At 40.5% G+C, this 25577-nt stretch overlaps 1 protein-coding gene across 3 annotated transcripts in view; it reads left to right on the top strand.

The window, feature by feature from the left end:
• The window catches only part of FRMD4B (FERM domain containing 4B), a 291444-nt gene that overhangs the window by 150133 nt on the left and 115734 nt on the right, over window positions 1–25577 (top strand). For all 3 annotated transcript variants that reach the window (XM_042451936.1, XM_042451935.1, XM_042451934.1), the window contains 2 exons: window positions 3300–3392; window positions 6664–6748. In XM_042451936.1, coding sequence (XP_042307870.1) covers window positions 3300–3392; window positions 6664–6748 — 178 coding nt within the window. The remainder of the gene's footprint in view (window positions 1–3299; window positions 3393–6663; window positions 6749–25577) is intronic.

The following is a 25577-nucleotide window of genomic DNA, read 5'->3' as shown; positions in this document are numbered from 1 at the left end:
AGAAGTTCATGGTCTCCGAAGATTTTAGTGTCATCATCAATATATTTTTGGAAGTGTAGCTCCCACTTGGGAAAGTCTTCTCAGAAAATTGAGAATTGAGTGTGCTTTTGCTTTTTCTACCAGAGGAAAATATTTTCCTTTTATAAGGTAAAGGTAAAGTTAGTGCCTTGACATTAATGCATAGTCGTAACCGACTGCAGGAGGCTGTGCTCATCTCCGTTACCAAGCTGAAGAGCCAGCGTTGTCTGAAGATGACTCTGGTGGGGTTATGTGGCCAGCATGTCTGCACCGAATGCTGTTACCTTCTCAATGAAGTGTTATGTATTTATCTACTTGCATTTGCATGCTTTCGAACTGCAAGGTTGGCAGAAGCTGGGACTAGTGACTGGAGCTCACCCCATCATGCAGCACTCGGGCCTTGAACTGCCAATCTTCTGCTCTTCCAATTGTCAGAATTGACGTCTGAACCACTAAGCCACCGCATCCCACCATATTTCCTTTTATAAATAACACCAAATCTCTGCTTACATATGTTCCACCTTTTTCACACAACCCCTATTATGTGGTGATACCATACTCCTTATTTCCACAGTGATCTTGTGAGAATTGCTTCTTTTTTTCCCCACAGAAACAAAACAAAAGTTTCACTTTGATACAATCGAGAGATTTTTTTTAAAAAAAAAGATTGTAAAATTTTAATGTGTTACTCTTACAGAACAACAGAAACTTTATAGTTTATAAAAACTTTAATCTTACAGAATGAGATCTTGAAAACGTCTACAAATGCAATTCTGTTTTGCAGTTATTTTAACTATGAATTTGACACCTCCAGAGGGCAGTCTAGCTCCATTGTGTTAAAGCTCCTGCATAATTGCCATAGCTTTTCCTGGAAATACACCCAGGGGTAGCTGTGTTAGCTCCTGAAGCAAAATAAACAAAACCTAGAATCCTTTTCTTCTTCTTTATGATTTTTAACCCCTTTGCCTGATGAAGAAGACAGTGAAATTTTGCAAGTTTGCCTGATATATTTTATGCATTTTGGTTATCCAATAAAATGTATTGCTGTTCTGTGTGTTTTGGATTTTGTTACAGTATTTCCTATGGTGACTGACAAGAGACCAAGTAAATTACTTTCTCTCATGTTGGATCCACAGGATAAAAGAGCTCTTGTGGCAAGAGTTCAGTGGTGTCACACATTCTATTCAGACAGTAACCAGTAAGAATAAGCTGTAAAGGTGCAAATAGTGGCTAATTAATAATAATAATAATAATAATAATAATAATAATAATAATTTGTTTTATTTATATACCGCTATTCCAAAGATCATAGCGGTGAACAGCAAGTAAGCTAATTAGCAAGTAAGTAATTAGAACAGCCTTCCCTAGCCTGGTGCCCTCTGGAGATGTAAAACTATAACTGCAATCATCCCTAGTTGGCTGGAGCTGATGGATATTATCCTCCAAAACCTTTGAGCCCTTAACTGCTTTGTACCTGAGAGACTACCCATCTTATTACAGTCTCCTGAAGTTACCAGTATCTGCAGAGTCCACTTTGTCGGGCATGACATAGGAAAGATTTTTCCCCTCCTCTCATTCCTGATTGTGGATACTCTCCAGAATTATACTCAGCTGGACAACTACCTCCTGGGGATGCTCTAGCTGGAGATCCTGCACTGAGTAGAGGGTTGGACCTGATGCTATGTAGGACCCCTTCCAACTCTGTGATTCTATGATTCTACTTCTTTAACCTAGCATTTTAAATTATGCCCACTGCATGGCCATTTTAATAATGTGTAAGTACTTTTGTTTGTAAAGGGTTATTACACACTACACTGGTAGTACAAAAGATGGCGTAGAAATACTTTGACTGAATAAGTAAGTAAATCTAGAGGGCCTTTCCCCTTCTATGTGGTTTGATAATAATAATAAGTTTTATTTATAGACCGCTATTCCACAATGATCATAGCGGTGTACAGTAAAAATTGCAATACAATACAAAAAATGGCAAGGCCTCTCTCCCCCTCAAGATGGTGGTTGGGGTAGGGCTCTTAGTCTTGCCAGGCCAGGCCTCGTCTCTCCCCCTCAAGATGGTGGTCGGGGGGGAGGGCTCTTAGTCTTTCCAGGCCAGGCCTCGTCTCTCCCCCTCAAGATGGTGGTCGGGGGGTAGGGCTCTTAGTCTTGCCAGGCCAGGCCTCGTCTCTCCCCCTCAAGATGGTGGTCGGGGGGGAGGGCTCTTGATGTCGTTGTTGTTGTGTGCCTTCAAGTTGTTTCGGATTTATAGCGAACCTAAGGTGAACTTCTCATGGGTTTTGTTGGCAAGATTTGTTTGCCATTGCCTTCTTCTGAAGCTGACCTAGTGTAACTTGCCCAAGGTCACCCATTGGGTTTCCATGGCCAAGTTCAGATTCAAACTCTGGTCTCCGAAGTTGCAATTCAACATTCAGAGCACTATGCCATGCTGGCTGTCCACACCACGCTGGATCTCCTATATTACTTTAACTTACTAATGCAGTGGAAATAAAAGTTCACAGTGAATTCCGATTAATTTTGGATTGTGGGAATAACCACACCATTGCAAAGGCTTCTCAGGGAGGATCAGTAATAAGCTGATCACACTGAGAAATCAGGAGTTGACCACTAGGTAAAAACAGTTGTGTGACCAGGCTATTGCAAATAATGTTCAGGCCTATGAGATCCATGACTTTGTAAATCTATGACGCATATGAGCTTGCCCTGTTTTCCATCCGCTCTGACATAGGCTGAGCAGTTATGTTAATGGCACCTGTCCACAACCATATCTCAATCCATTATCTGACTCTTAGATCTCAGGAAAAGAATTAATGGAATTTGCCATCCACTTTTTAAAAATGACTGCTGGATTTCTTTACCACTTTCTACTTAACATAACTTTGCATATTCTTAGCTAAGTAGCAGAGGCACTAATAAATCCTGTTAGTGAATTGCAAAGGTGCATATCAAGACACTAGCAAACATGCCCAATGTGTATCAGTGCACAATACACATGGAAGTGTAAAACACATTGGGCACTTTGCTGGCTCTGTTACATAATATTGTAAAAGCAACCCTCTACTGGATATGGACATTACAAAACTGACCAACTCTAATTCCCACATACATAAGCCTGCTTCCAAAGACATAACTCTCATGCAGGATTCCAGCCTTCATCTCCAGCGGTCTCAGAAAGCTGAAGCAGGCAACCAGCTTTTTCATTCACTTTTATTTTTATTTTGCTTTGTTTTTAATCCTGTTTTTTAAATCCTATTTAATTATACTTTCAGGGGTCAGAATATCTGGCTACAGTTAGATCACAGAGTTCTAGATCATGATTTGCCCAAGAAACCTGGACCAGCAACTTTGTTTTTTGCAGTCAGGTGAGTAACGATCATATAGGAATAAAATGCAAAAGAAATTAGCAGTGTGGAATTCCAGGCAAGGATTTGATGCTTAATTTTTCTTGATTATTTAACTTTAAATACCCATGCAGGGTTTGCTCCCTTGGGTTGTTTTTGTTTTGTTTGTTTTTTAAAAAATATATAGTGACATTTGTATGAGTGGCTCTGTCACATTCCTCTTATCATTTCCCAACACAGCATGCTACATCATGTTCTAATTTTTTAATTTAAACCTCAAAAAGATGAGTCAAAATTCTAGACACACAGTCATCCCTCCATTTCCACAGATTCTTTATCCACAGATTCAAGTATCCATGCTTTAGAATATATATATATATATATATATTCCAAAAAGCAAACCTTGATTTAGCCATTTTATATAAGAAGGACCTTTTTACTATGCCATTGTATTTAATGGGGCTTGAGCACCCATGAATTTTGGTATCCATGAGAGGTCCTGGAACCAAACCCCCAGTGGATACCAAGGAGCCACCATAGTACTATCTTTCTGTTCATGGTAAAAATGTAGATTTCAAGGAAACCATTTATTCCCTGAGAAACACTCTACAGGTTTGGGAATGATCTAGTTGCCTGTTTGCACAAGGTCACTGCATCTCCATTTCATTCCCAGCATAATGCTATGAAGTGGGTTATATTCAGAAAAATATCCCCAGTTGGACCCTGCATCACATCCCACATTTACTCTCTAGAATAGCTCTTTGAGAAGCAGAGGTAGCCACAAGGGAAGAGATGGGAAAGTCTTATTCTGTAAACTTCCTTAAGGGAAACTGTTCTAGGATCCAGGCCAATAAGAGCACAACTTATTATAACAGAGTTTTGGGTTGCCATGTTGTAGCCATGTTCATTTAATCCATTTATTTACAGACAGGGCTGTATCAAGTGGCTACACCCTCCACTCATTGCATACACTGAAGTAGTTCCTTCCTGACATGGCCTGTAGAATTCTAACATCTGCAGAAGAATTAGGCAGCTATTGCAGTGGGGACACTGCCCCTCACATTGTAACTCTCTCTGTCTTTTCAACTATTTGGGGGTAGCCTCTCTGGAGGCTGGATCAGGACCGCTGCATGAGGTTGCCATGGCCCTGATCCAGCCAGTAAAGGGGTGGCTGCAGGAAACCCCCCCCCCTTTGAGGCAGTCTTTATAGCCCCATCCTCACCTTTTAAAGACTATACAGGTGCTTTTTTTCACAACAAAAGGGGAGGGGAGAGTTTTCCTGATTGAGTCAGTTTTTTGTGGGAAAGCCCTGTATAGGCCCAAAATTTGAGATGTATGGTATCTGAGTGCCCTTGGGCCCATTTTACCTACCCCTGATTTATGGGTGGGGCCATTATGGGTGAGAAGGAGCCCATAGGTTTCCTATGGGGAAACCTTTACATTTTCAATTGAATGTGGGAAGGCTCTCTCCTTCCAAATGTTTATCCTGTATATGCTGCCATCAGTAGATACTTACAGAACTGATTTATGCCAGGTCAGACCATTGATTCTTCTAGCTCAGTAATATCTACACAGATTGGCAGTGGCTTTCTGAGGTTTTATACTGTAGTGTTGTTTTTTTTCCTAGCCCTGCCTGGAGGTTCCAGGGATTCAGCCTGGGGTCTTTTACATGCAAAACATGTGCTACATTGATCCTTCATTGACATTACATAACATCCCTAACACTGAGGGGCTGATTTACTGAGTACAACCGTATCCCTATTCACTTGTTTAAATGGATCAAACAAGATTTGAATGGGGTTTTTGACTTCTTTATTATCATCTTTGCATTTCAAATTGTAAACATTCTTTACAGTAGGAAGACTCTGCAAAGGCAACCAAGTTGCCCAAATTGCTTGTGTTGGATAAATGCCAGGCTGCAACCTGCCCTTACTACAAACCTTACATGACCAGCAATGGAAATATGGCTATCTTCAGAATAATGGCAGCATACCCAACAAAAGAATACCACAAAAAATGCTTGTCATTCTTTTTGACATCCTACTCTGTCTGTTGTTCTAACTTGTGCTGCTCCTTTTGTGGTGATAAGACATGTGTTGTGTGGCGGTGCCTTTTTGACAATTCAGTTCTCAGCTCATTATGAATAGCATCCTTGGGCTGCTTCCTTAACAAAAAGACATATTTAGCGAGATGCTGACTAACCTTTGTGTAAAAAAATAAAATCCATACATATTTATGTGTGAAAATACAGATTGCTTTTCTATTATCATGTGCAATTGCACTTTGTTGTGAGATTCTCTCAGCTTTCAAACTTTTGGTCTTGGAAAGTCCTTTATCAAGCAACTTTTAATTTCTTCTCATGTGATCTGTCACCATGCCAAAGCAAATTCAACTTGTTTTGTGGCCACTATGCTGACCATCTACATACAAATGTACATTGAGATGAAATTATTGTTCTGTCTAGTCTAGCTCTCACTGGAAGTGGCTATCAAGCAGAGGTCTCTCCAGATGTAGTACGTATTGAGATCTTTTTTAAGTATTGGCAAATGAACCTGGAACGTTTAGTATCAACCATGGGGAACTTCTAGCCTGTAGGCCTAACCCAATAGCCAACATTCCCCAATCTAGCCAGTGAATTCATGTGAATGACTACTGGTATTTCTCCAAGCCACATACCGCTTATCTTTGATCTGAGCCAGCCTCTCAAGGAGGTGTTCCTCAGATTTCTGGATTAGATGGCTTTGGTCACTTGTTGCTTTCCCTGAATGGAAAGGACAAGCAGTGACAGAAACTGTCTCTGAAAGAAACTGGGATTAATTTCTCAGCTTGAGGTGCTGTCAGAACCCAAAACAAACTTTCCCTACATCTCATCATTGCTGGCCAGAGAATGTGAGGAAAGGGGTGATGAAATTCTGTGTATGTGTGTTTCTGTTTGTATGGAGGGAGACAAGCACATGCAGGGTGACATGCCAGCACTAGGGATGGCACAGCCTCGTTTGAGTTGATTAATGTGATTAAAATTTCTAGACATTACATGAGTATATAGTTGTCCCTTCTAATTTGGGGACTTGGAGTCAGCGGTCTCACTTTTCGTGACGGCAAGGCAGGGAGGGATTAAAATGGCACGTGTGCCTGTGGTGCATACCCATTATAATCAATGGGCTTTAAATATATGTGAAATTCCATTTTTGCGGGGTGGTGGTGGTCTGGAACAGATCCCCCGTGAAAATGGAGGGACAACTGTATATAGTACATTAATTTAATAATATTATTTCTAACCAATTTCTTTTAGATTTTACATTGAAAGTATTTCCTTTCTGAAGGACAAGACCACAGTAGAACTTTTTTTCCTGAATGCAAAGTCATGTGTGAATAAGGTAATTTGTTAGTTTTGTTCTTTGTAGAATTGCATGTTATAATTTTTTTGGTCCTAAAAGACATATAGATTTATTTGTGAATACATATATCAACATAAAAGAAACAGAGATAGAGATTAGAATCATAGAGTTGGAAGAGACCATAAGGGCCATCCAAATTGCAGGATACATTCCATAAATCATGTAAAGATTAACACACAAATGTATTGAGTCAGATTGTGAAACCTGATCTTGAATTGCTTGGATTTAAAAAACTTGAATACACACAGGCGCACGCACCCCCCACACACACACACACACTTTGAAAAGTGGTGGCATGCCACTACCTCCTTACAATAAACTTGTTAGCTTTGACTGCCCCCACCTTAAGGAAAAATCTGTGCTTTGAATCAAAGCATCGTTGTCTTTTTACGATGATGTTTGTTTCTTCACAGTATATTTTCTTTAGTAAAGTGTTGAGCAATTGTAATGAATGGGTAGTATGAACACAATGGAGTTTATCACACGGAGAGAAAGCGTTATGCCCCTGTTTTTTTCTGTTACCATTGTACACTTGCTCAATTGCGCAATAGCAATGAAACAGTAATGGGAGATGATCACACCTAAACCAAAAATGATGCAGTTCCACTTTAATTACAGAAGACTAGCGCTTTTTGTGTATATACCTGAAGCGTTATGGTTCCATTTTTGTAGTCTGCACAGGAGCAGAAGAGATATCCTGGCAGTTCTCCCCTCCTCCCCCAACCGTCATTGCTGTTATTTCGAATAGCAGGCTGGGAATGAAACCGCAATTGCAGAAATGCGCAATTGTAGTGCTTTGTAAGTACACACTTGTGGTAATAACATTTAGATTGCACTTTTGAGATGTTATTAATGATTTAAATCGTTAATACAATCTGACAGGAACATGACACTTTGATAACTTGTGGGCAACGTAATCATCCCGACGTCGTGTGATCATCTTCTTCGCAGTTGCACAATGGTAACAGAAAAAAAAGCAGGAGCATGATGCTTTCTCCCCCATGTGATAAACTCCAATGGGAAATAGTGAAGCAGTTTGAAAAGACAGAAGAGTAGAGTCCTGATAGGATAAGATATTTATTGTTTATGTAGACATGCCTAATTGGCTTCATCAAGTCTCAAAAGTCTCCCTTTTGATCCCTTTCCTAGAAAACAAATGAATTATGTATTAATCATATAAGTCCAGGTGAACTATTCCTTTAAAAGACAAAAGTGTTAGTGCCACTTGATGGACAGGAGCATTTTGAATTGTTCAGGGGGAGGAGGATTTGAGCTGAGCAAATGCAGGACACATCCTGATTTAGAAAATATACTGACGCGTTGTTTCAGTTTTCTAGTTTCCTTATCAAAATTTACAGCTCACAGGAATACCACCAGCTGGGTTAAGCAGCATAGTCTTCTTACTTGTGTAGATTTGGCCTGAGGGAAAATGTATTGTCTCTTTAAGGACAGTATGTCCACAGCAGATCTGAAATAGGGACATAGAAAAAAAACTGCTTCTTTAGAACCTATCTCAAGTTCTCTTCTGAGATTTTGTTGTTTTTTTAAAAGTGCCTCCCTTAAAACAGGGCTTTTCTTCAGAGACAAATAAACATTTCTCAAAACATTATACCCAGACATCATTAAAGAACCCTAAAAAGGAAGAAAGGAGGGGGAGGGAAAAAAAAGAAATTTGACAGCATTTTTAAGACTAACTGGTTTATATTTTTGCATAAGCTGTCACCCCTTCGGATGCAGGACCTGTACTGAGTGGTCTTCAGGTGCACTACATATATTAATACCAGAGTCCCCACTACTGCACATATAACACAAGGAATCTTCTCAGAAATAATTTTGAACCTGGGAAACTAACTTTTGAGGGCTGTACACGTGGAACAAAAGAACAAAAGAACAGCCTATGTCCCCCCTGGCCTGGTATCATCCTATCTGGACAATGCAGACCAATAGCCCTGAGCTGAGATCAGGCAGACTGCATATGGATCTGGCCCAATCCTGGCCCCAAAGGCCCTTAATCCAGTCTAAAAAGACCGGATGTTTGTGCTCTCATTACCTGCTATCTCTGTTCATGGCCTGTGATACTGGAAGGGCGCACCTGACCACATGGGTGTGGCCAGGCACCCCACGTCTGCCCTTACAGGCTGCAGCAGAAGCAAGTAAGTGGTGTGCATTAGCAGTGGCTCCACAGCATAGCTGTGTGTGTGTGTGAACACCCACCTGTCACTGGACTGGCCTCAGGGACAGAATAGGATTAGAATCACAGAGAGGATACCACTGTTTTGGCCCATGGTATCTTGCCCATCTGTTTAGTCCCTCAGTAAGCAGAATAATTGCTTTCGCACATCAACACTAACTGACCATTTTGAAGATCTGAAAGACCTGTATCACCTTATGGAGACCTTTGAAAATTTAAGCCAAGGGACATGATTTGTATGCTTCTGGATCCTATTACATTCTGTCCCATTCTCACAACTGTATAAATATGCTTTAAACCTGAGGCCTTAATGCCAATTGACATTGTATTCAGAGAAGTGGGTTTGTATACATGAAATCCCCCCGGTCTTTCTTCCTCCTCCCTTTCATTTTTTAAATTTTTTTATTTATTTATTTTTTGTAATGCAAGAGACCAACACAACTACTTCTTTTTAAATTAACAGAATGCTTTATGAAGAAGGGATCTTGGGAAAGCCTGGGAGCCCTGAAAAGTCCACTATGGACCACAGGCTGCACTTTGCCCACCCTTGTGTTAAAGGAAGACCATAATTTTGCTGCAGTATGGCAGTGTGAACAAAGAAGCCCATCTACATAATGGCTGAATAGAGAGGCTCACGTGGTCATATCTGCCATCTGTCACTGAGGTTGTATCTGCACTGCAACCACCATGGCTCAGTGCTATGGAATCCTGGGATTTGTAGTTTGTTGTGGCACCAGAGCTTTCTAACACAGAAAGCTAAATAGCTCTCACAACTACAAATTCCAGAATGCTATACCATTGAGCATGCCAGTTAAAGCCACGTCAAACTCCATCATTTTTGCATTGCAGATGCAGCCTAGGTGATCCACTCCTGTACATTCTTGGCCTTTGTCCTGTTCAGACAGAAAGCTTCTGACATCTGTCATTGGATGGATGATACCACAAAAGAAGGCAGCACTTTCCCCTCAATCTGACTTAGAAATGTGCTTATCAATCACAGGAGTGCAGTGTCTTTAGGATTCAAGAATATATTGCCTGTTTCACACTTCACAATCAAAGTAGTTTAATATTATAAATATTAAAGAGACAGAATGTTAAAATTTGTAGTTTTATGAGGTACTAGCACTCTATGTTAAAGAATTCTAATTACTATTGTTTTTTGTGGGTTTTTGGTCTATATGACCATAAATCTAGAAGAATTTATTCCTGACATTTCACCTGAATTTCTCTGAAGATGCCAGCCACAGATGCAGGTGAAATGTCAGAAATAAATTCTTCTAGAACACAGCCACATAGCCCAAAAAATGCACAAGAAGCTATGGATGCCGGCTGTAAAAGCCTTTGACCTTACAATTCTAATTACCTCAAAAAACTACACATCTCAGTGTTCCGTAGGATGGAGCCATGGCAGTTAAAGTGGTATCAAAATGCTATAACTGTGAAGTGGGCTTGGTTCTGTCCTCCATGTTATTTAGCCCATACATGAATCCTCTGGGAGAGGTTGTCCAGAGTTCAGAGGTTCAGTGTCATCCATATGCATATGACACCCAACTCTATTACTCCTTTCCACCACAAGCCAATGAAGCTGTTTTGGTCCTAAACATCACTGTCATAAGTAATGGACTGGATGAGGGTGAAGAGATTGAAACTTAATCAAGGCAAGATGGAGGTACTCCTGGTCAGTTGAAGGGTAGATCAGGAAATATGAATTCATCTTGTGCCGGATGGAGTTACACTCCCCATGAGATGCAGCTTTGGGTGTGCTCCTGGATTCAACTCTGAGCCTGGAAGCTCAGTTTTCATCCATGGCTAGGAATGCATTTGCACAGTCAAAGCTTGTGCACTAGCATTGCCTGTTCCTTAAGATGTCAGATCTGGCCTTAGTTACATCCCAGTTAGATTACTGCATGGGACTGACTTTGAAAAGAGCTTGGAAAATTCAACTGGTCTAAAGAGCTGCAGCCATATTGCTAACTGGGAGTGTCTAGAGGGAACATGCAACTCCCTTGTTGCAACAGCTTCACTGTCTATTACTGGTCACAATTCAAAGTGCTGATTTTTATTATAAAGCCCTGTATGGCTCAGGTCCAGATTATCTGAAGGTCTGTATTCTCCTTGTCAAACCTGTCAGGGATGATGGGAGTTGTAGCTCTTCACCTCTGGCTTGAACTCACCACCTGGTTGTGCACCGCGCTGACCAGTTTTGGCCAGTGGTTATAGCTTAGCAGAGTTACAGAGAATAGGCTGAAGACCCTGACAAACTCTTCAAGCCTTCTCACTCTTGCTTCCACAGAAGTCTTCACCCTTCTTCAGGATCCAGCTGGTTCTTGTAGCTTCACCCAAGACACCAGACAACTCAGTAGTCTTAAATAAAAGATCTACTTTATTCTACTATATACAGCTCCAAAACTATCCAACACAACAATACTCTACTCCTCACTATCCACTACTACAATCCACTCTACAACCCACAAAATACATTGGGATGCATAGTCATTATTACAGTCAATGCATGGTACCACCCACGGTTGTCTGTTTCCACCCAGTAGGCATGTACATCATTCTCATTGGTTCTCTTGGTTCATCCTACAATTAATGATTTCATCATCTCAGCTTTGACCACTTAACAATTGTCAGGTGTGTCCAATTATCCACTTTACATTTCTTGTCCTTGGCATTCAGGACTTGTTAATTGTATTACCATTTACACCTGTGTGGTTCTCAATTGGCTTCTGCTGAGTCACCCTGACTCTCACATACATGTTTTATTTCACTTACTGTATATCCCATGTTGCTTTTTTCTTAACAAAACCACCTTGTACTTTGATATCATCTGGAGAGGTCCCACACAGCCCTACCACCTTCACAGGTACATGGTTGGAACAGGGGAGACGGCCTTCTCAGTAGCTGTGCCCAGGCTCTGGAACTCTTTTTCCCAGAGAAGTTATACTAGCATCAGTACGCTGATGACACCCAAATAGTTTTCTCTATGTCTCCGACTGCTGCAGTGACCGAGGATGGCATCTCTCCTCTCGTGGCCTGTCTGGAGTCGGTAATGGGCTGGATGAGGGAAAACCGACTCAGTCTGAATCCAGAGAAAACGGAGATGCTCGTGATAGGTTCCCCTGTCCCAGGGAAGGTGATGGTTCCACCTGTTCTGAACGGGATCACGCTTCCCGTGAAGGACTCGGTACGCAGCCTGGGGGTGCTCCTGGACTCGTCCCTCCACCTTACAGCTCAAGTGGACGCGACGGTCAGGAGCACCTGTTATCAGCTTCGGCTGATTCGCCAGCTGCGTTCCTTCCTGGGCTGGGGGCACCTTGAAACGGTAGTACATGCTCTGGTAACCTCTTGTTTGGACTTCTGCAACACGCTCTACATGGGGCAGCCCTTGTACCATACCCGGAAGCTACAGTTGGTGCAAAATATGGCAGCCAGACTGGTTACTGGCATACCCAGAGCCAGTCATATAACACCAGTGCTCAAAGACCTGCACTGGCTGCCTATTCGCTTCCGGGCGCAATACAAGGTGCTGGTTATTACCTATAAAGCCCTAAATGGCTTGGGCCCAGGATACCTTGAGGACCGCCTCTCCCCATACAATCCGCCCCGCTCCCTCAGAACATCTGGGCAGCAGTTATTGAGGGTCCCAGGGGCCAGGCTAGCCTCCACATCTAGGAGAGCTTTCACCATCTCGGCCCCGACCCTCTGGAATTCTCTGCCCAACGAGCTCTGCTCGGCCACCTCCCTGGCCCAGTTTAAAAAGGGGCTTAAAACTTTTCTATTCAGTTTAGCATTCCCAGACATATGCCCCAATTAGTTCTTCCCCCCCTATGCCAGCAGTGGCAAGCTGGTTTGATTGTTTTGACGTTTTGTATTGTTGTATTTTAATTTTAAACTGTATTTGTTGTGTAATTTATAATGTTGTACACCGCCCTGATTATATAGAAGGGTGGTATAAAAATAATTTTTTATTTATTTATTATTTATCCTCCCTACTTTCTTTTCCATAGACAAATAAAGCCAATTTTGTTTAGACAGGCATTTGATGACTGACTATATAAGGCCCATCCCATCAAAACAATGTGCTTGATTTTGCTAACTGTTGGGCTGGTATGTGTATGTGGGGGGCTGTTTAACGATACCTGTTTTAATCTGGTTTTAATTTTTTGATTATCTTGTTTTAACATTTATATCTTGTGGATTTTTAACAATATGTTTTTTAATTTGTTGTGGCAAAGCGTTGAGACTACTTTGAGTCTCAAACTGGGGGAAAGGCAGGATACTAATAACAACAACAGCAATGACAACAAGTTAATATTTCTAGAGATTTTGTTTTGTTTTGTTTTGTTTTTGTTTTTGTTTGTTTTTTTAGCAACTGTGGGTTTCTCTTCTTGCAGTATTTTCACCATGATTCCTTCTTTGGACTGCCATGACAAAATCTGTGTAGATTGCCTAACTGTTGTCCAGATATACTATCTTGAGAATTTTTCAGTGCCATCTCCAGAACTTGCTGAACAATCTTCAGTACTATTCTGCTCCTCAGGTCACAAGCATGGTTCTTTTCAGACCATACACCATTTCTTGAAGAGCTATACAATATGCTCAGATGTGGGGGAGATTTTGAGAGAAGCAGAATCTGAGGCAGCCAACCTAACTCAGGCTGCTCTTAGCATTACCTGGATGGGAGACCACCTGGGAGTCTTATAGCATTCCTGCATAAAGAAAGGTGGGATATAAATGTCATAAATAAAACAATTGTTTGCTGCCCTCTGTTCCTTTACTCTAAACTACAGCTATAATTCATTTCTGCTCACCCTGTGATGTTCAGAATCTAAGCTAGAATGAAAATCTGTCTATATGGGGGATGTTGTAGTGAAGAAATGGCATGAGTGGGAAAAGGTTTAAGTAGACACGGCATTTTTAATCAAAATGCTTATAGGGCTATCTGTTTTTAACCCCTTAAGCTGCAGGAATGTGACTTACCATTCCAGTTAGGAAAATAGAGGGAAATACATGCTAAAGAGTTTTGTTAAGACACTCTTAAGAAAATTATCTTCTGCATCCAATGAATTGGGTTCAATAAAAAAGGTCTTTGGTATGTACAGCATATTTTCATTTTTAATAAACATTTGAACTGTTATTAGATATGGCTTTTGGAAATGTCAGGACAAGTTTACAAGACACAAAAACTGCTCACCCAACCCCCCCCTCCCCCCCCCCTCAGTCAAGGGTGTAAATCTAGAACAGGATGGAAAGGAAAATGTGAATGAATTACTAAAACATTTGGGTGTGGATCACCATGTGTGTGTACAAATGAATGCATACATATTTATATATGCAAAGAAAAGCGAAAACTCTCAAAACATAAACATTGCTGCTGTCATTATGCCAGGTCATGGGTGCCACTCACAGACTAATCCTGAGACAACTGGCTATGATGACAGTGAGTTACAGATGTGGCATTCTAAATACTGTGCATCTGTGATTGGTTTCAAGACGTATGGGTGTAGTAAGCACTCAGGACTGAGAACAACATTTTCTTTTTACTAGGTGTGTGTTAACTGGTATCAGGATAACTGGTGCCAGGCAGTGGTTTCTTGTTGAGCCTGCCTGTCAGCCCAAGAGGGAAGGAGCTGTTCTTACAACTAGGGCATCAGTGGATGTTGTGTGGCCCTTCAAATATTCTTGAACTGAAGTTCCCATCATTTCTCCCCATAGGCTCTGCTGGCTACATAGTTCTCACCTTTGCTCTAGGAAGCTTTGGAAACAGGCAGCTACCCTGTGGTTAAAAAGTACGGCACAAAAAAATGGTGAAAGTGGAAAAAATGACAGCATCTCAGGACAACAGTGATAAATGTTTTTTGTTTGTTGTTGGATATTCAGATTTAGGCAAGATGAAAATGTGTTGGTCAATATGCTGTTTCTACTTAATGCTTGTATATCAATGATTTAAAATTTACATGAAAAGCTGCTTGTGTTTAGAATTGGATTTCGTGAAATGTCCCAATAGCCTGCACTTTATCAGCAATAAAGATTATCTGCTTCCATCATTCATAAAACGTGCCAGGTTGTACAGTCATCTCTGAAGCTGATCTTTAAATAGTACAAGAAACAATGGGAGCATGGACAAGACAGTTTATTGTTTTTACCAATAACTAGTTTTATGCTATTTTTGGGAAGAGGTAGCACATGCCTGTGTATCTTAGGAGTATCTCTGTGGAAAAACAATTGTAGTGGTAGCAAAGTCCTAGGCTATAAAAAGTCTACTGCAGGGATGGACAGACTTTAGTCTTGCAGGGTCTTTTTCTCTTTTGTTTTTCTAGAACTATGTGATCCACCAACCAGAGCAAGGTTCAGAATGGTGGGTGGGTAGTTCTGGTTCTCAGATTTAAGTAACAAAAGTGGTTCTGAGAACCCCTTTAGCCTAGTATGCAAAGGGATCATTTAGCACCTTTGAGACTAACTGAAAGAAAGATGCTGGTAGTTGGTAGATCCCTTTGAATATTGATTTTCCAGACTAACATGATTTTATCTTTGAATTCTACATTTAGCCTAAGAGTTTGTTTTCATCTGCACAACTGAGTTCACAAAACTATTGCAATAAAATCTATTCATGGTTCCTCCACCCACAGCTCTCTTCCATTCCAGCAATTATATTTTAGAAGGTGTGGAGGAGGGGGAGCAGTTTTGTTGTCATTTTGGGGAACTGGAAGCCTTTGCCAATCTATTGTAAATTATTCAAACATCTGCCAGTAGATCATAATCTACTTTCTGCCAAATCCTGTTCTGCTGGACATTGTCACAAGCTGTGCTGTTCTATGTTACAAACTGAATTGCAAAATTAGACCTGTCCATGGAATCCATGCAATATAAAATATGTCTAATTTAAAAACTTCAGATATTCCTTCTGCCTGGTGCTATTATTTTCCTATATCCGGTAGTTATTTCCAAATAGAGTAGATCCAATGAATCAATGGAACCTACTTTTTCTATCTGATTTTATTTATATTCCACATTTTTGCCAAAACCAGATTTTAAGGCAGTGGTGTTTGCATTGATTCAGAGCGTGTACCATAGCAGGGACTAACAATTGGCCCTAGGATCTCCTTATATTCATGTAGTGTACAGCTGTGAAGTTCTTCTTATCACCTCTAAATGTGGTGGGAATGTAAAGCTTACCTAAAGAGTGGAGCAGAAATAGTTGTACTCTATCAAAAATCTTGGGCAACTCACACAAATACCTTGGGTCAGGACTGTAGGAGACCAAAAGTATAGATGCTCATATAGCAGGGTGTGGTACAGAAACCTGGCTAGATCGATAGTAGTTGTTAGAGTATCTCAGTTACTAAACACTGTTGAAGGAAAGGATTGTGTGTATTAAGTTGCAACTTTGAGATCACATGTTAAAATGTGCTCCAAAACAGGCTTTTCAGGTACATACTTCTCTGTACCGGAATCATAATGGCTGGTAGATAGAGCCACACCATCCCTATGTCTTATGACATTTAGCTGCAAAGACTAGCTATATTTCAGGGGTGTTAGTGACAATTCCAGGACAAATGGGTCAAGTAATTGACGTCTTGCTTACTCCAGAAGCCTCACAACCTGTTAAGGGACTTTCTGGAAGGCTGGAGACAGTTGAAAGGGTACTTTGCATTACATACTGATGTTCTTGGTACAGAACAATTCTCTTCCTGGCTTGTCCATATCTGTGTCAGCATGTTTTGGTCTGAATCCTATTTTTAGTCCCAACTAGTCCCATTGAATCAATGGGATTTTTCTGTCTGTTGACCCACCATTCAAAAGTTATCAATGGATCTGCTTTTGTGCCTCTTTTGTGGAATAGCAATGGATCTACTAATCAATAGCTTTTAGGCACCAATGTTTTTTTCCTTTTATCACATTGTTTCTTTTTGCTCTGGCAGAGCATACTTTGTGAGTCCTATTTAGAGTACTAATGGCTTTCTTCCTGTAATAACTAAACTGTTCTTTCACTGTTTGTACTTTAGGAGGCTTTTGCTTCTCATCATTAAGGGCCCCAAAAACTGCACACAATCAAATGCACGATAACTTTAGTGCTGCAGTGCAGTTGAAAAATGATCATGAAAAGAGAGCGCTGTAGTAGATTTTGAACAAATGAAAGAACAGAATTGGGAAAAGGGAGGACAGAGTTGAAAATCTTCAACAAAAACTGATGAAGAGTTGTGAATATAAACTGCCAGATTAAAATACAAATAAATGTGTTATATATGGAGGGTTTTGGAACTGGAGAAAAACAAACAAACAAAAATCCAGTTTTTTTTTAAAGAAGTGGAATTCTAGCACCCTTTACAGAGTGAAATTCATCTGTTAACTTCAAAAGGTATGTGTAATTTGATTTTACTATAAAGTTATCATGTTATTTGGAAAATTATTGCAAATTGAATTTACTCTTTCACATGTTTATTTTTGTTACAAATGGAGCCACATAGTCCTGAACTGTAAAGAACAGCCCCCGCCCCACCACCACCACCACCACCACCACCACTATTAGTGTAGCTGGGATTGTATGGAGCTATTCTGTGAGACCACAGTTGTAAGCATATTTATTGAGTCCCATTGAACTGAGTGCCTAAAGACTGCCACTTCCATTCTGAGCATAGGTGAAGCACACGGACCTTAATAAAGCTTAGATCCTCATTAACATACAACATACATTTAGTCTAGTGCTAGTTTACCATATCTCCCAGGGCTACCTACTCTATGTAGGCCACCACACCTTACACCAGCCCTTCAGAACAATGGGTGTTTTTAATGTTAATAATGCAAACGTCTGGGGAATTAACACACACTGCTGGTGAGATAAAATGCACCCCCATATCAGGAATACTATAGTCTCTCTTTGTGCTTATCCATAACACAGCAAGGCTTCTAGTTTGGGTTGCTGAAACATCAGTCTGTAATGCAAAGTACCCTTTCAAGTGTTCCCAGCCTTCCAGAAAGTCCCTTAACAGGTTGGGAGGCTTCTGGAGTAAGCAAGGCGTCAATTACTTGACCCATTTGTCCTGGAATTGTCCAGGAACTCCCTTGCTCCAGGCATAGTGTGCAGCTAAATACCTAGCATAGGCAGAGGACCAAATAACTTAATAATACCCTGCTGGATACATCTACTCTCCCTTTCCTGCCTTTCTCTTTCTTTCTTTCAGCATGTTTTGGTTTTCTTAGATCAACACGCTGGACAGATCCAACTCAGTGATGAGATTTTGTCTTTGTGACTGCTTGATCATGTGTATTTTTGCACACTGTGGCACTTTAGCCAAAGACTTCTTTCAAACAGGGGCTGTCATCTTTCCAATGGCTTGTCTTTCGACACTGGGCGGACTCTTAACAAGGAACATTACACAAGTCCTTCCCAAGTGAAACCACTACTTCACACACCTGTAGGACAAACCTGCCTGCACAGTTCAGTCTGTGTTTGTTTTCATCTCCATCTGACTTTCCACCTGACTTACTTTACTCTTTGCTCAAGGCATAAGGAGAACATCAATTGCATTCTGCACACAAACGCCACTTAAAGCAAACTGAATACTTTCAGTGGTTGCTAATCCTGTTCCAGCACAGGGGATTGCTGCTATGACTAGTATGCCTTCTCCTCTACCACTGCCCCCCTAAATCCTGAATAATATGCACACTTAAGGGGAAAGTATGGCTTAACTCAGCTTTGATTGCTGCACCTTGTTTTACTTTTCTTGATGACTCTTAGTGTTTCTCTCTGGCACAATCTTTGTTAAGGTGTATGAAATATTTTTTGTGAGTTGAAGGTTATGGTGGTAGGAGGTTGTGGTTGAAGGAGGAAAGCAGGGCTTGGATGGTGACCTTACCCTATGGTTCTTTCTGGAAGGACCTTCAACAAACAACTATCCCATTGATTTCCTATAGTCAGAGCCCCTTATTATTTTTACTTACAAGAAGCAGCCAAATAACATTGTTTCTACTCCTCTCATCCCATCCTGAAAGGGGAAAAGTGTTGTACTGAAGCAACTTACATCCTTTACTAAAATTGAAGTATGTTAATATAATTCATACACACTTGTCTGAAGAGCTTACGTGTTTATAGAGGACATGACTAGGAGAGATGAGGAACAATGTAAGTAGCCCACATGTCAATCTTCAGCCCTAGTAATGTCTTGTATTTTTTTTTCACTGAACGTGGAGGTTCTCAGGAGTCAGCATTGTGTGGCAAGTTCCTAACTATACATGAAAAAAGTGCAGTACATGCAGGACTACCTGTACCAATGCCCGTGGTTTGCATATCGCATTTTCTCTTGGCTTTTTTTTAATAAGCCTTCAAAGAAAGTGTGATGGCATCTCCCTTGACCACACAGTTCTCATTGCTCAAAAGCTTGGCAGCTGCATAGTGCTTCCTTTTATGTAGTTTTACTTCCCATTTTCCATTTTGTTTGAGGAATAGTAAGTTCTGCCTGCTCTTCATGATGTAGTCTTTCTTACATCCAATGGCAGCAGTCAGGGTGTGTGTTAAGTCTCTGCATCATTTAAAGTACATAAATGTTCCTATTCATGTTTGAATTTGAACCACCTTGAAAAAACAGGCACCTGTTTTTTTGCCTGCTATGCTTGCCATGCCAAGTATGTTTCTGTTCTCTGGTGAGGATGACAAACCCCAGCCCTTGGGCCAGGAAATGATAGAGATTCCTTCTTTGACTGCTGAAAAAGACTAAGGCAAACTGTGACAGTTGTCAAAGAAGAATAGTCTCTGCTATCCCCCCCATCTCCAAATTTGGAGATAGGAGGAAGCAAGCACTTGTCTCTAATGTGGTGTTGAGACCAGAGTTTGAAAAGGATGGGGTACTACTCCCAGAATTTCCCACCTAACAAGGCCCTGTTGATTGGGGAATTTCAGGAGATATAATCCAGATTGGAGTCAGCATGATGTGGTGGTTCAGAGTGTTGAACTACCATTCTGGAGACCAGGTTTTGAATCCTTGCTCAGCCATGGAAACCCACTTGGTGACCTTGAGAATTGCATATTGTCTCAGAGGAAGGCAAAGGCAAACCCCCTCTGAACAAATATTTGCAAGGAAACTTCATGTTAGATTCACCTTAGGGTTGCCATAAATTGGAAAGCATACAACAATAATCCAGAAAGTCACTTTTCTAACTTCTGCTTGATGTGGAGTGAAAGCTCAGTGACAAGAGAAGAGGTAGGGTCCTGGTCACTGTGATGTTTATTTTGGCTAACAAGACCAATAAGAAATTATAGACCCCTTCAATAAAGAAACTTTCTGGAAATGGGGATAGGACAGTGAATGGCTTATATAATCAACTCCCTATAGCATTATTTCCCTCTCCCTGCCACATTCTTAGTGTTTTGAATACTCTTGTGGCCAGGTAGCTATCCCATGATACTCCACTTTATTCATGAACCTGTTTTTTTTTTCTTGCTAGGCATTTCTGTGCCACAGCTGTTCATCGCGTATCAGTTTTCCTTTAGAAAATAAACAAAAAAAGCTTCTCACTTGCCTACATCCCCACACACTGTTATGCCTGAAACTTGGATATGTTGATGTGAGTTGTGGCACAGTCACTCCCTATGGAAAATAATAGAGACTATCTGCAACAGTGAAAAGCACTGATAATGGAAGATAACAAATGTCACATACCAGCATTTCAAACATAAAATAGCGATGCTCTTGTGCAAAGGAACACTTGGATTTTGATAATAAAGGTGCATCTACACTGTAGAAATGATGCAGTTTGACAGCACTTTAATTGCAATGGCTCCATCCTACAGAATCCTGGGATGTATAGCTTTGTGATGCATCAACACAATTTGACAGAGAAAGTTAAAAACCTTGTAAAACTACAAATACCAAATTCCATAGGATAGAGCTACAGCTCTTAAAGTTATATCAAATCATGTTATTTATACAGTGCGGATGCACCCTAAGACTACCTGACTATATGCAAACCTGTCACACACACGGCTGAATGAATCTCTTTGCCTATTATGTCCTCTATTCCCATTTAGTCAACGATTATCTTCATTGGTATGTTTTAAAAATGATTTCACACTGTTTTAAATTACTGGTATTTAAACACAATAATTTAATCCCTTGATCCCTTGATTGTTACATTGATGCTGTTTTTCACGGAGAGATCCCTGGCTGGAGAGTGGGTTATAAATATGTTAATAAATCAAAGAAAAGATTAAAAAGTAAGTATTGTGTTCTCGTTCACTTTCAAATGTTTCCTTCCTTGCCTAGACATGACTGTAGCTAGCTAGTCGTGTTGTCCCTTGCCTCTTGGGCTCCCCATTCTAGATGACTGGCAGAATATCTCCATTTCCCATCCTTTCTGCCTTAGAGCTGACAAACTGTAGGTCTCTTGACTCTCCACCCCAGAGCTACCTCTAGCAGTTCAGGTCACAGAGGCCAGCTTATCACAAAAGCACACAACAAAGCAATTCTGGAGAGCCCAGGCAGAGAGTGAGCTGCTACTGCAAAGAGAAAAAAACAGAGAGAGTTTCACTTAAGGATGGCAAACCAGCAAGAAATGGTTCTGGGCATTGAGTCTTGCTCACATGAGCTTTAGATGCCCACACACCAAGGTTTTCTTGTCTGCTGTAGAACAGGATTGCTAGGATATTTTCAATGAAGGTAGCTCTGGAAGCTGCAATCTTTTCTATCACTTCCCCTTTACATTATACAGTGTACTGTCCAGCTGGTATTCCTGGGACTAATGATGGCTTTGAAAGTCTCCAGTAAGAAAGGAATATCCTGGTTAATCTTGACAAAGGATTCTACTGGGAAAATTAAATTTATACAAATGCATTAAGTTTTGTATATTGTGAATATCAATATATACTAAACTGCTTTAAAAATGAACATTTTAGGATGGTAGTTATAACATAGGCCTGTTACAGATAGCCAAAATAAAGCTGCTTCGAGTCACAACGGAGGTATGGTGTTTCAATGATGCATGCGCCCTAAGAGTCCAGAAGTTGCACCAAAGCCACGCTCCAGCCCTAAGGACTGGAGCATGGCTTTGGTGTGGCTTCTGGACTCTTAGGACTCACGCATCATTGAAACACTATGCCTCCACTGTGACTCGAAACAGCTTTATTTTGGCTGTCTGTAACAGGCCATAGTCTGTAGGGTCTTAGTAGTTTTCTCTGGAGTCATTTCTCAAGAGAGGTTTTGGAACAGAGCCTTCCAAATTAGAGTTGATTTCCAAATTGGGAAATAACATCATAATTCTGTAGCTAGAAAATCACTAAAATTAAAGTTGGAAAAAATTGAAAACTTTTTCAAAAATCCTTTCAGTGCCTATGTGCAGGATTGCTTTATATGCCTCTGCCACTAGACATCTATTTGACCTGCTGTTGTTGCCAAACTTTAACATCAATAAAGAGGCCTTTTGATTAACTACAGATTTCAGTCACTCTAGTGATTCTTTTTTCCTTGTTCAAGAAACAGCTCATAGAGAAGAAAGAAGTGGAGATATTTTTACACCTAGTCATTTTGCAGTTAGCACTGCGGGGGGGGGGGGGGGGGGGGAACACCCAAATACTGGTCTTGAAATGTTTACAATGTCTGGCTACCTGCCAGTTAGTAAAGGCAAGGGCTCTTGCAGGTTTTACAACAAACATTTCACAATTCCCCCATTTCATGTCTGGAAGAGAGGCGTGTTCTCTTGGATTGAAGGGTGTTCTGTTTCTGTCTGTGACTACTTAAATATACATTGCCGCAGACTAGATTTATCATTTCTGTTTCTAAAGATAGAACATGTACATGCTTCAAAAGACAAGGAGGAGAAGTGGGGGGTTAGCACTGAAAATGAGGTGAGAAAGTGCAGATACAGCTTGCTGAGATCTTTTCATGGCTGGCACAATCCCAAACTCTGAACACATTTGCTTGGAAATATCTATCAATTTGCTATTTCAGAGGCCTCTAGCAATGTGTCTAGGCCCCAGTATAACTGAGAAGGACAAAATGTTAATACACACTCTCCCACATATATGACATGATTCTGTTCCATCTAGACATAGTTTCTTGAGTCATTAAATAAACATTTTTATTTTATTTCTGAAATTATATCTTCCTCATTTCCAGAATTGCACCATAGCCCATGCTGAGGCTTTTAAGCCATGACCTCAGCATAGAATCATAGAATCATATGGCATTATGGAGTGTGAAATCATTTTTACTGTATATACAAGAACTAGTGCCTGGAAAAGTTACTTTGGAGGAATCTCCCAGGCACTATGGTGACAGATATTTATTCACTGTTGAGAATACTTTCATTCACTGTAGAGAATACACCGTGTGTTGTTTGTTTTGTTCTAGCTCTTTTACTCTGTTGCTCTTTTGCACTCTTTTGCTCAGTTGCTTTATTGTCTTCAACAAATTTCACAACAACTGGATGACAGACAAACAGACAGAAAGATCTTTATATAAAGATCATCAACCACGATTGTGATGTGACCACCTTTCTGTGCCTTGAAGTTACCTTTTACTTCTCATTTATAGAATGCCCCTTGACAATGACACCTGCCCAGCATCTACCCTTTATACACTTTCTCTAAATGTATCAGGTGTAGGACCCCAAATGTCTTCCTCTTATAAATTTAATATCTTAGATAGTGTGTTTGTCTGTGCCTATGTGGTTTAGAATTCACTCAGGCAGAGGCTTCTGTTATGACAAATAAACATTAACTTTATTGAATAACATTTAGTAAGAATGTAGCTTAGGTAGAATAGTTGAAATGGGGTGTGGATACATTAATAAAATGGTTGCAGGCATTTCTCAGTTTCCTCTCTACATTCTGCAATACACTTTCTCTCCCAGCCAGTTTCCTTCCCTGACTGTATTGAGACCCTTTGTCTTTTTCTCTACTGTTGTGGCAGAATATCTCCCTGATTTTCTCTACCTGACCCTTTCCCTAGAACTCTCACTCAAGAGAAATCAAACTCAAACCTTCCCTCAACACAAGTTACTGAAATTTACTGAAATCAAGATATACTGTACTGTATCTGTCACAACTCACAGTGTGTGGTTAACAATAGCAATTGCAGTTGCAAGTACATTTCTGTGAACTAGCACTCCCTAAGTGGTTTACAGTGTGTAAGCTAATTGCCCCCAACAATCTGGGTATTCATTTTACCGACCTAAAAAAGGATGTAAGGCTGAGTGGAACTTGAGCCCTGGGATCGAATTCACAACCTTATGGTTGCAGTACTGGCATTTAACCACTGCACCAACAGGACTCCCACTGCTCCTATGGTTTAGTCCATAGTTAGTCCACCAAATTCAGTGGTGACTTAATCTTTGCTAACAAGTGTGAGGCTGCCCTGGCCTTTACAACATCTCATCTTGCTTTTCTAGTATGATATTATGTTATGCATTCTTCTGTTTCAGTCAGTATAGCAGTGTGTCCACACCCAGGTAATTACCTCTCACAGGATCTGTTCCCTCCCTGTCTCTTAGTCCTTTCTCTTTGTTGGTTTCATTCAAGCTTTTTCTTCCATTCCCACTCAGTTTCTTCTTTCCAACAGTTATCAACCATCGGTAATTGCCTGTGGTTATCTAGATTTTTGGATTTCTTGAGGCTATTCCCATCATCAATATCTGCTTCTGGCACCAGCCTTTAGGAGGAAACCCCTGTTTATGACATTAATGAAGGCACATTTTTCTTTACTGTGTCTGTGCTCACCTAGGTGGTCATTTTAAAGTCCCTGTAACTGCAATTGACCCAATGTTTATTGGATTTAAGAATGCTGTTCAGAATTTCACTTTGAGGTACTTCAAGCTTGGTCTCTGGCTGTGTTTAGCTGAAAGTTGCTTCGGGCTGTATGTTGGGTTTCAAGACTTCTTTTTTTACTATCCCAATATAAAGAGCCTCTTACACATCAGTGATGTCTTATGACCCAAATTCATATTCCTACAGAAGTGTGAAACCTACAAACTTGGGCAAATCATAAACTTTATGTTATGAGTATCTTAGAGGACATGCAGAATAATCTGTTGCCAATAATATTGAAGGATTTTGGTTCTAGATGAGGTTTTATTTTATTATATCCCTGAATTTTACAGGGGCTTCCTTGCTTTTCCACTATTTCCATCTTCTGGCTATGAAGAATCTGTTAAGGAGGGAACAAATGTAATAGCTGCACAATGCCTTCTCATGGCTAATATGTAGGAAGCCTTCCATCTCAAAATATTGCAAGGGGGAAAAGATACAATAGCAATAGCAATAGCAAATACATTTCTATACCACTTATCAGTGCACTTAAACAGTCCTTAAGCAGTTTACAGTGTGTAATATAAGTGCCAACAACAGGCTGGGGTACTCATTTTAGTTACCTTGGAAGGATACCAGGCTGAGGTGGCTGGCATTGAACTCACAACCTTGTGGTTTGTGAGTGAGTGGCTGCAGTACAGGCAGAGATCTCATCACAGCAAAGCTCCTATTACCATTTCTCCAAAATGTTTAATTCAGAAATTTACCAGGGCTCCATGACAGATCATTATAAACACATTTCTAGCCAGCGATGAAGAACAGAATATCACCTCTGTTGCAGAGGTGTTTGTGCTAGTCCAGATTTTGAACATGAA

The sequence above is a fragment of the Sceloporus undulatus genome, chromosome 2, assembly GCF_019175285.1.
Source record: "Sceloporus undulatus isolate JIND9_A2432 ecotype Alabama chromosome 2, SceUnd_v1.1, whole genome shotgun sequence".
NCBI classification, from domain to species: domain Eukaryota; kingdom Metazoa; phylum Chordata; class Lepidosauria; order Squamata; family Phrynosomatidae; genus Sceloporus; species Sceloporus undulatus.
The sequence above is the reverse complement of the archived record's forward strand: the minus strand, read 5'-3'. Positions and strand labels throughout refer to the sequence as shown.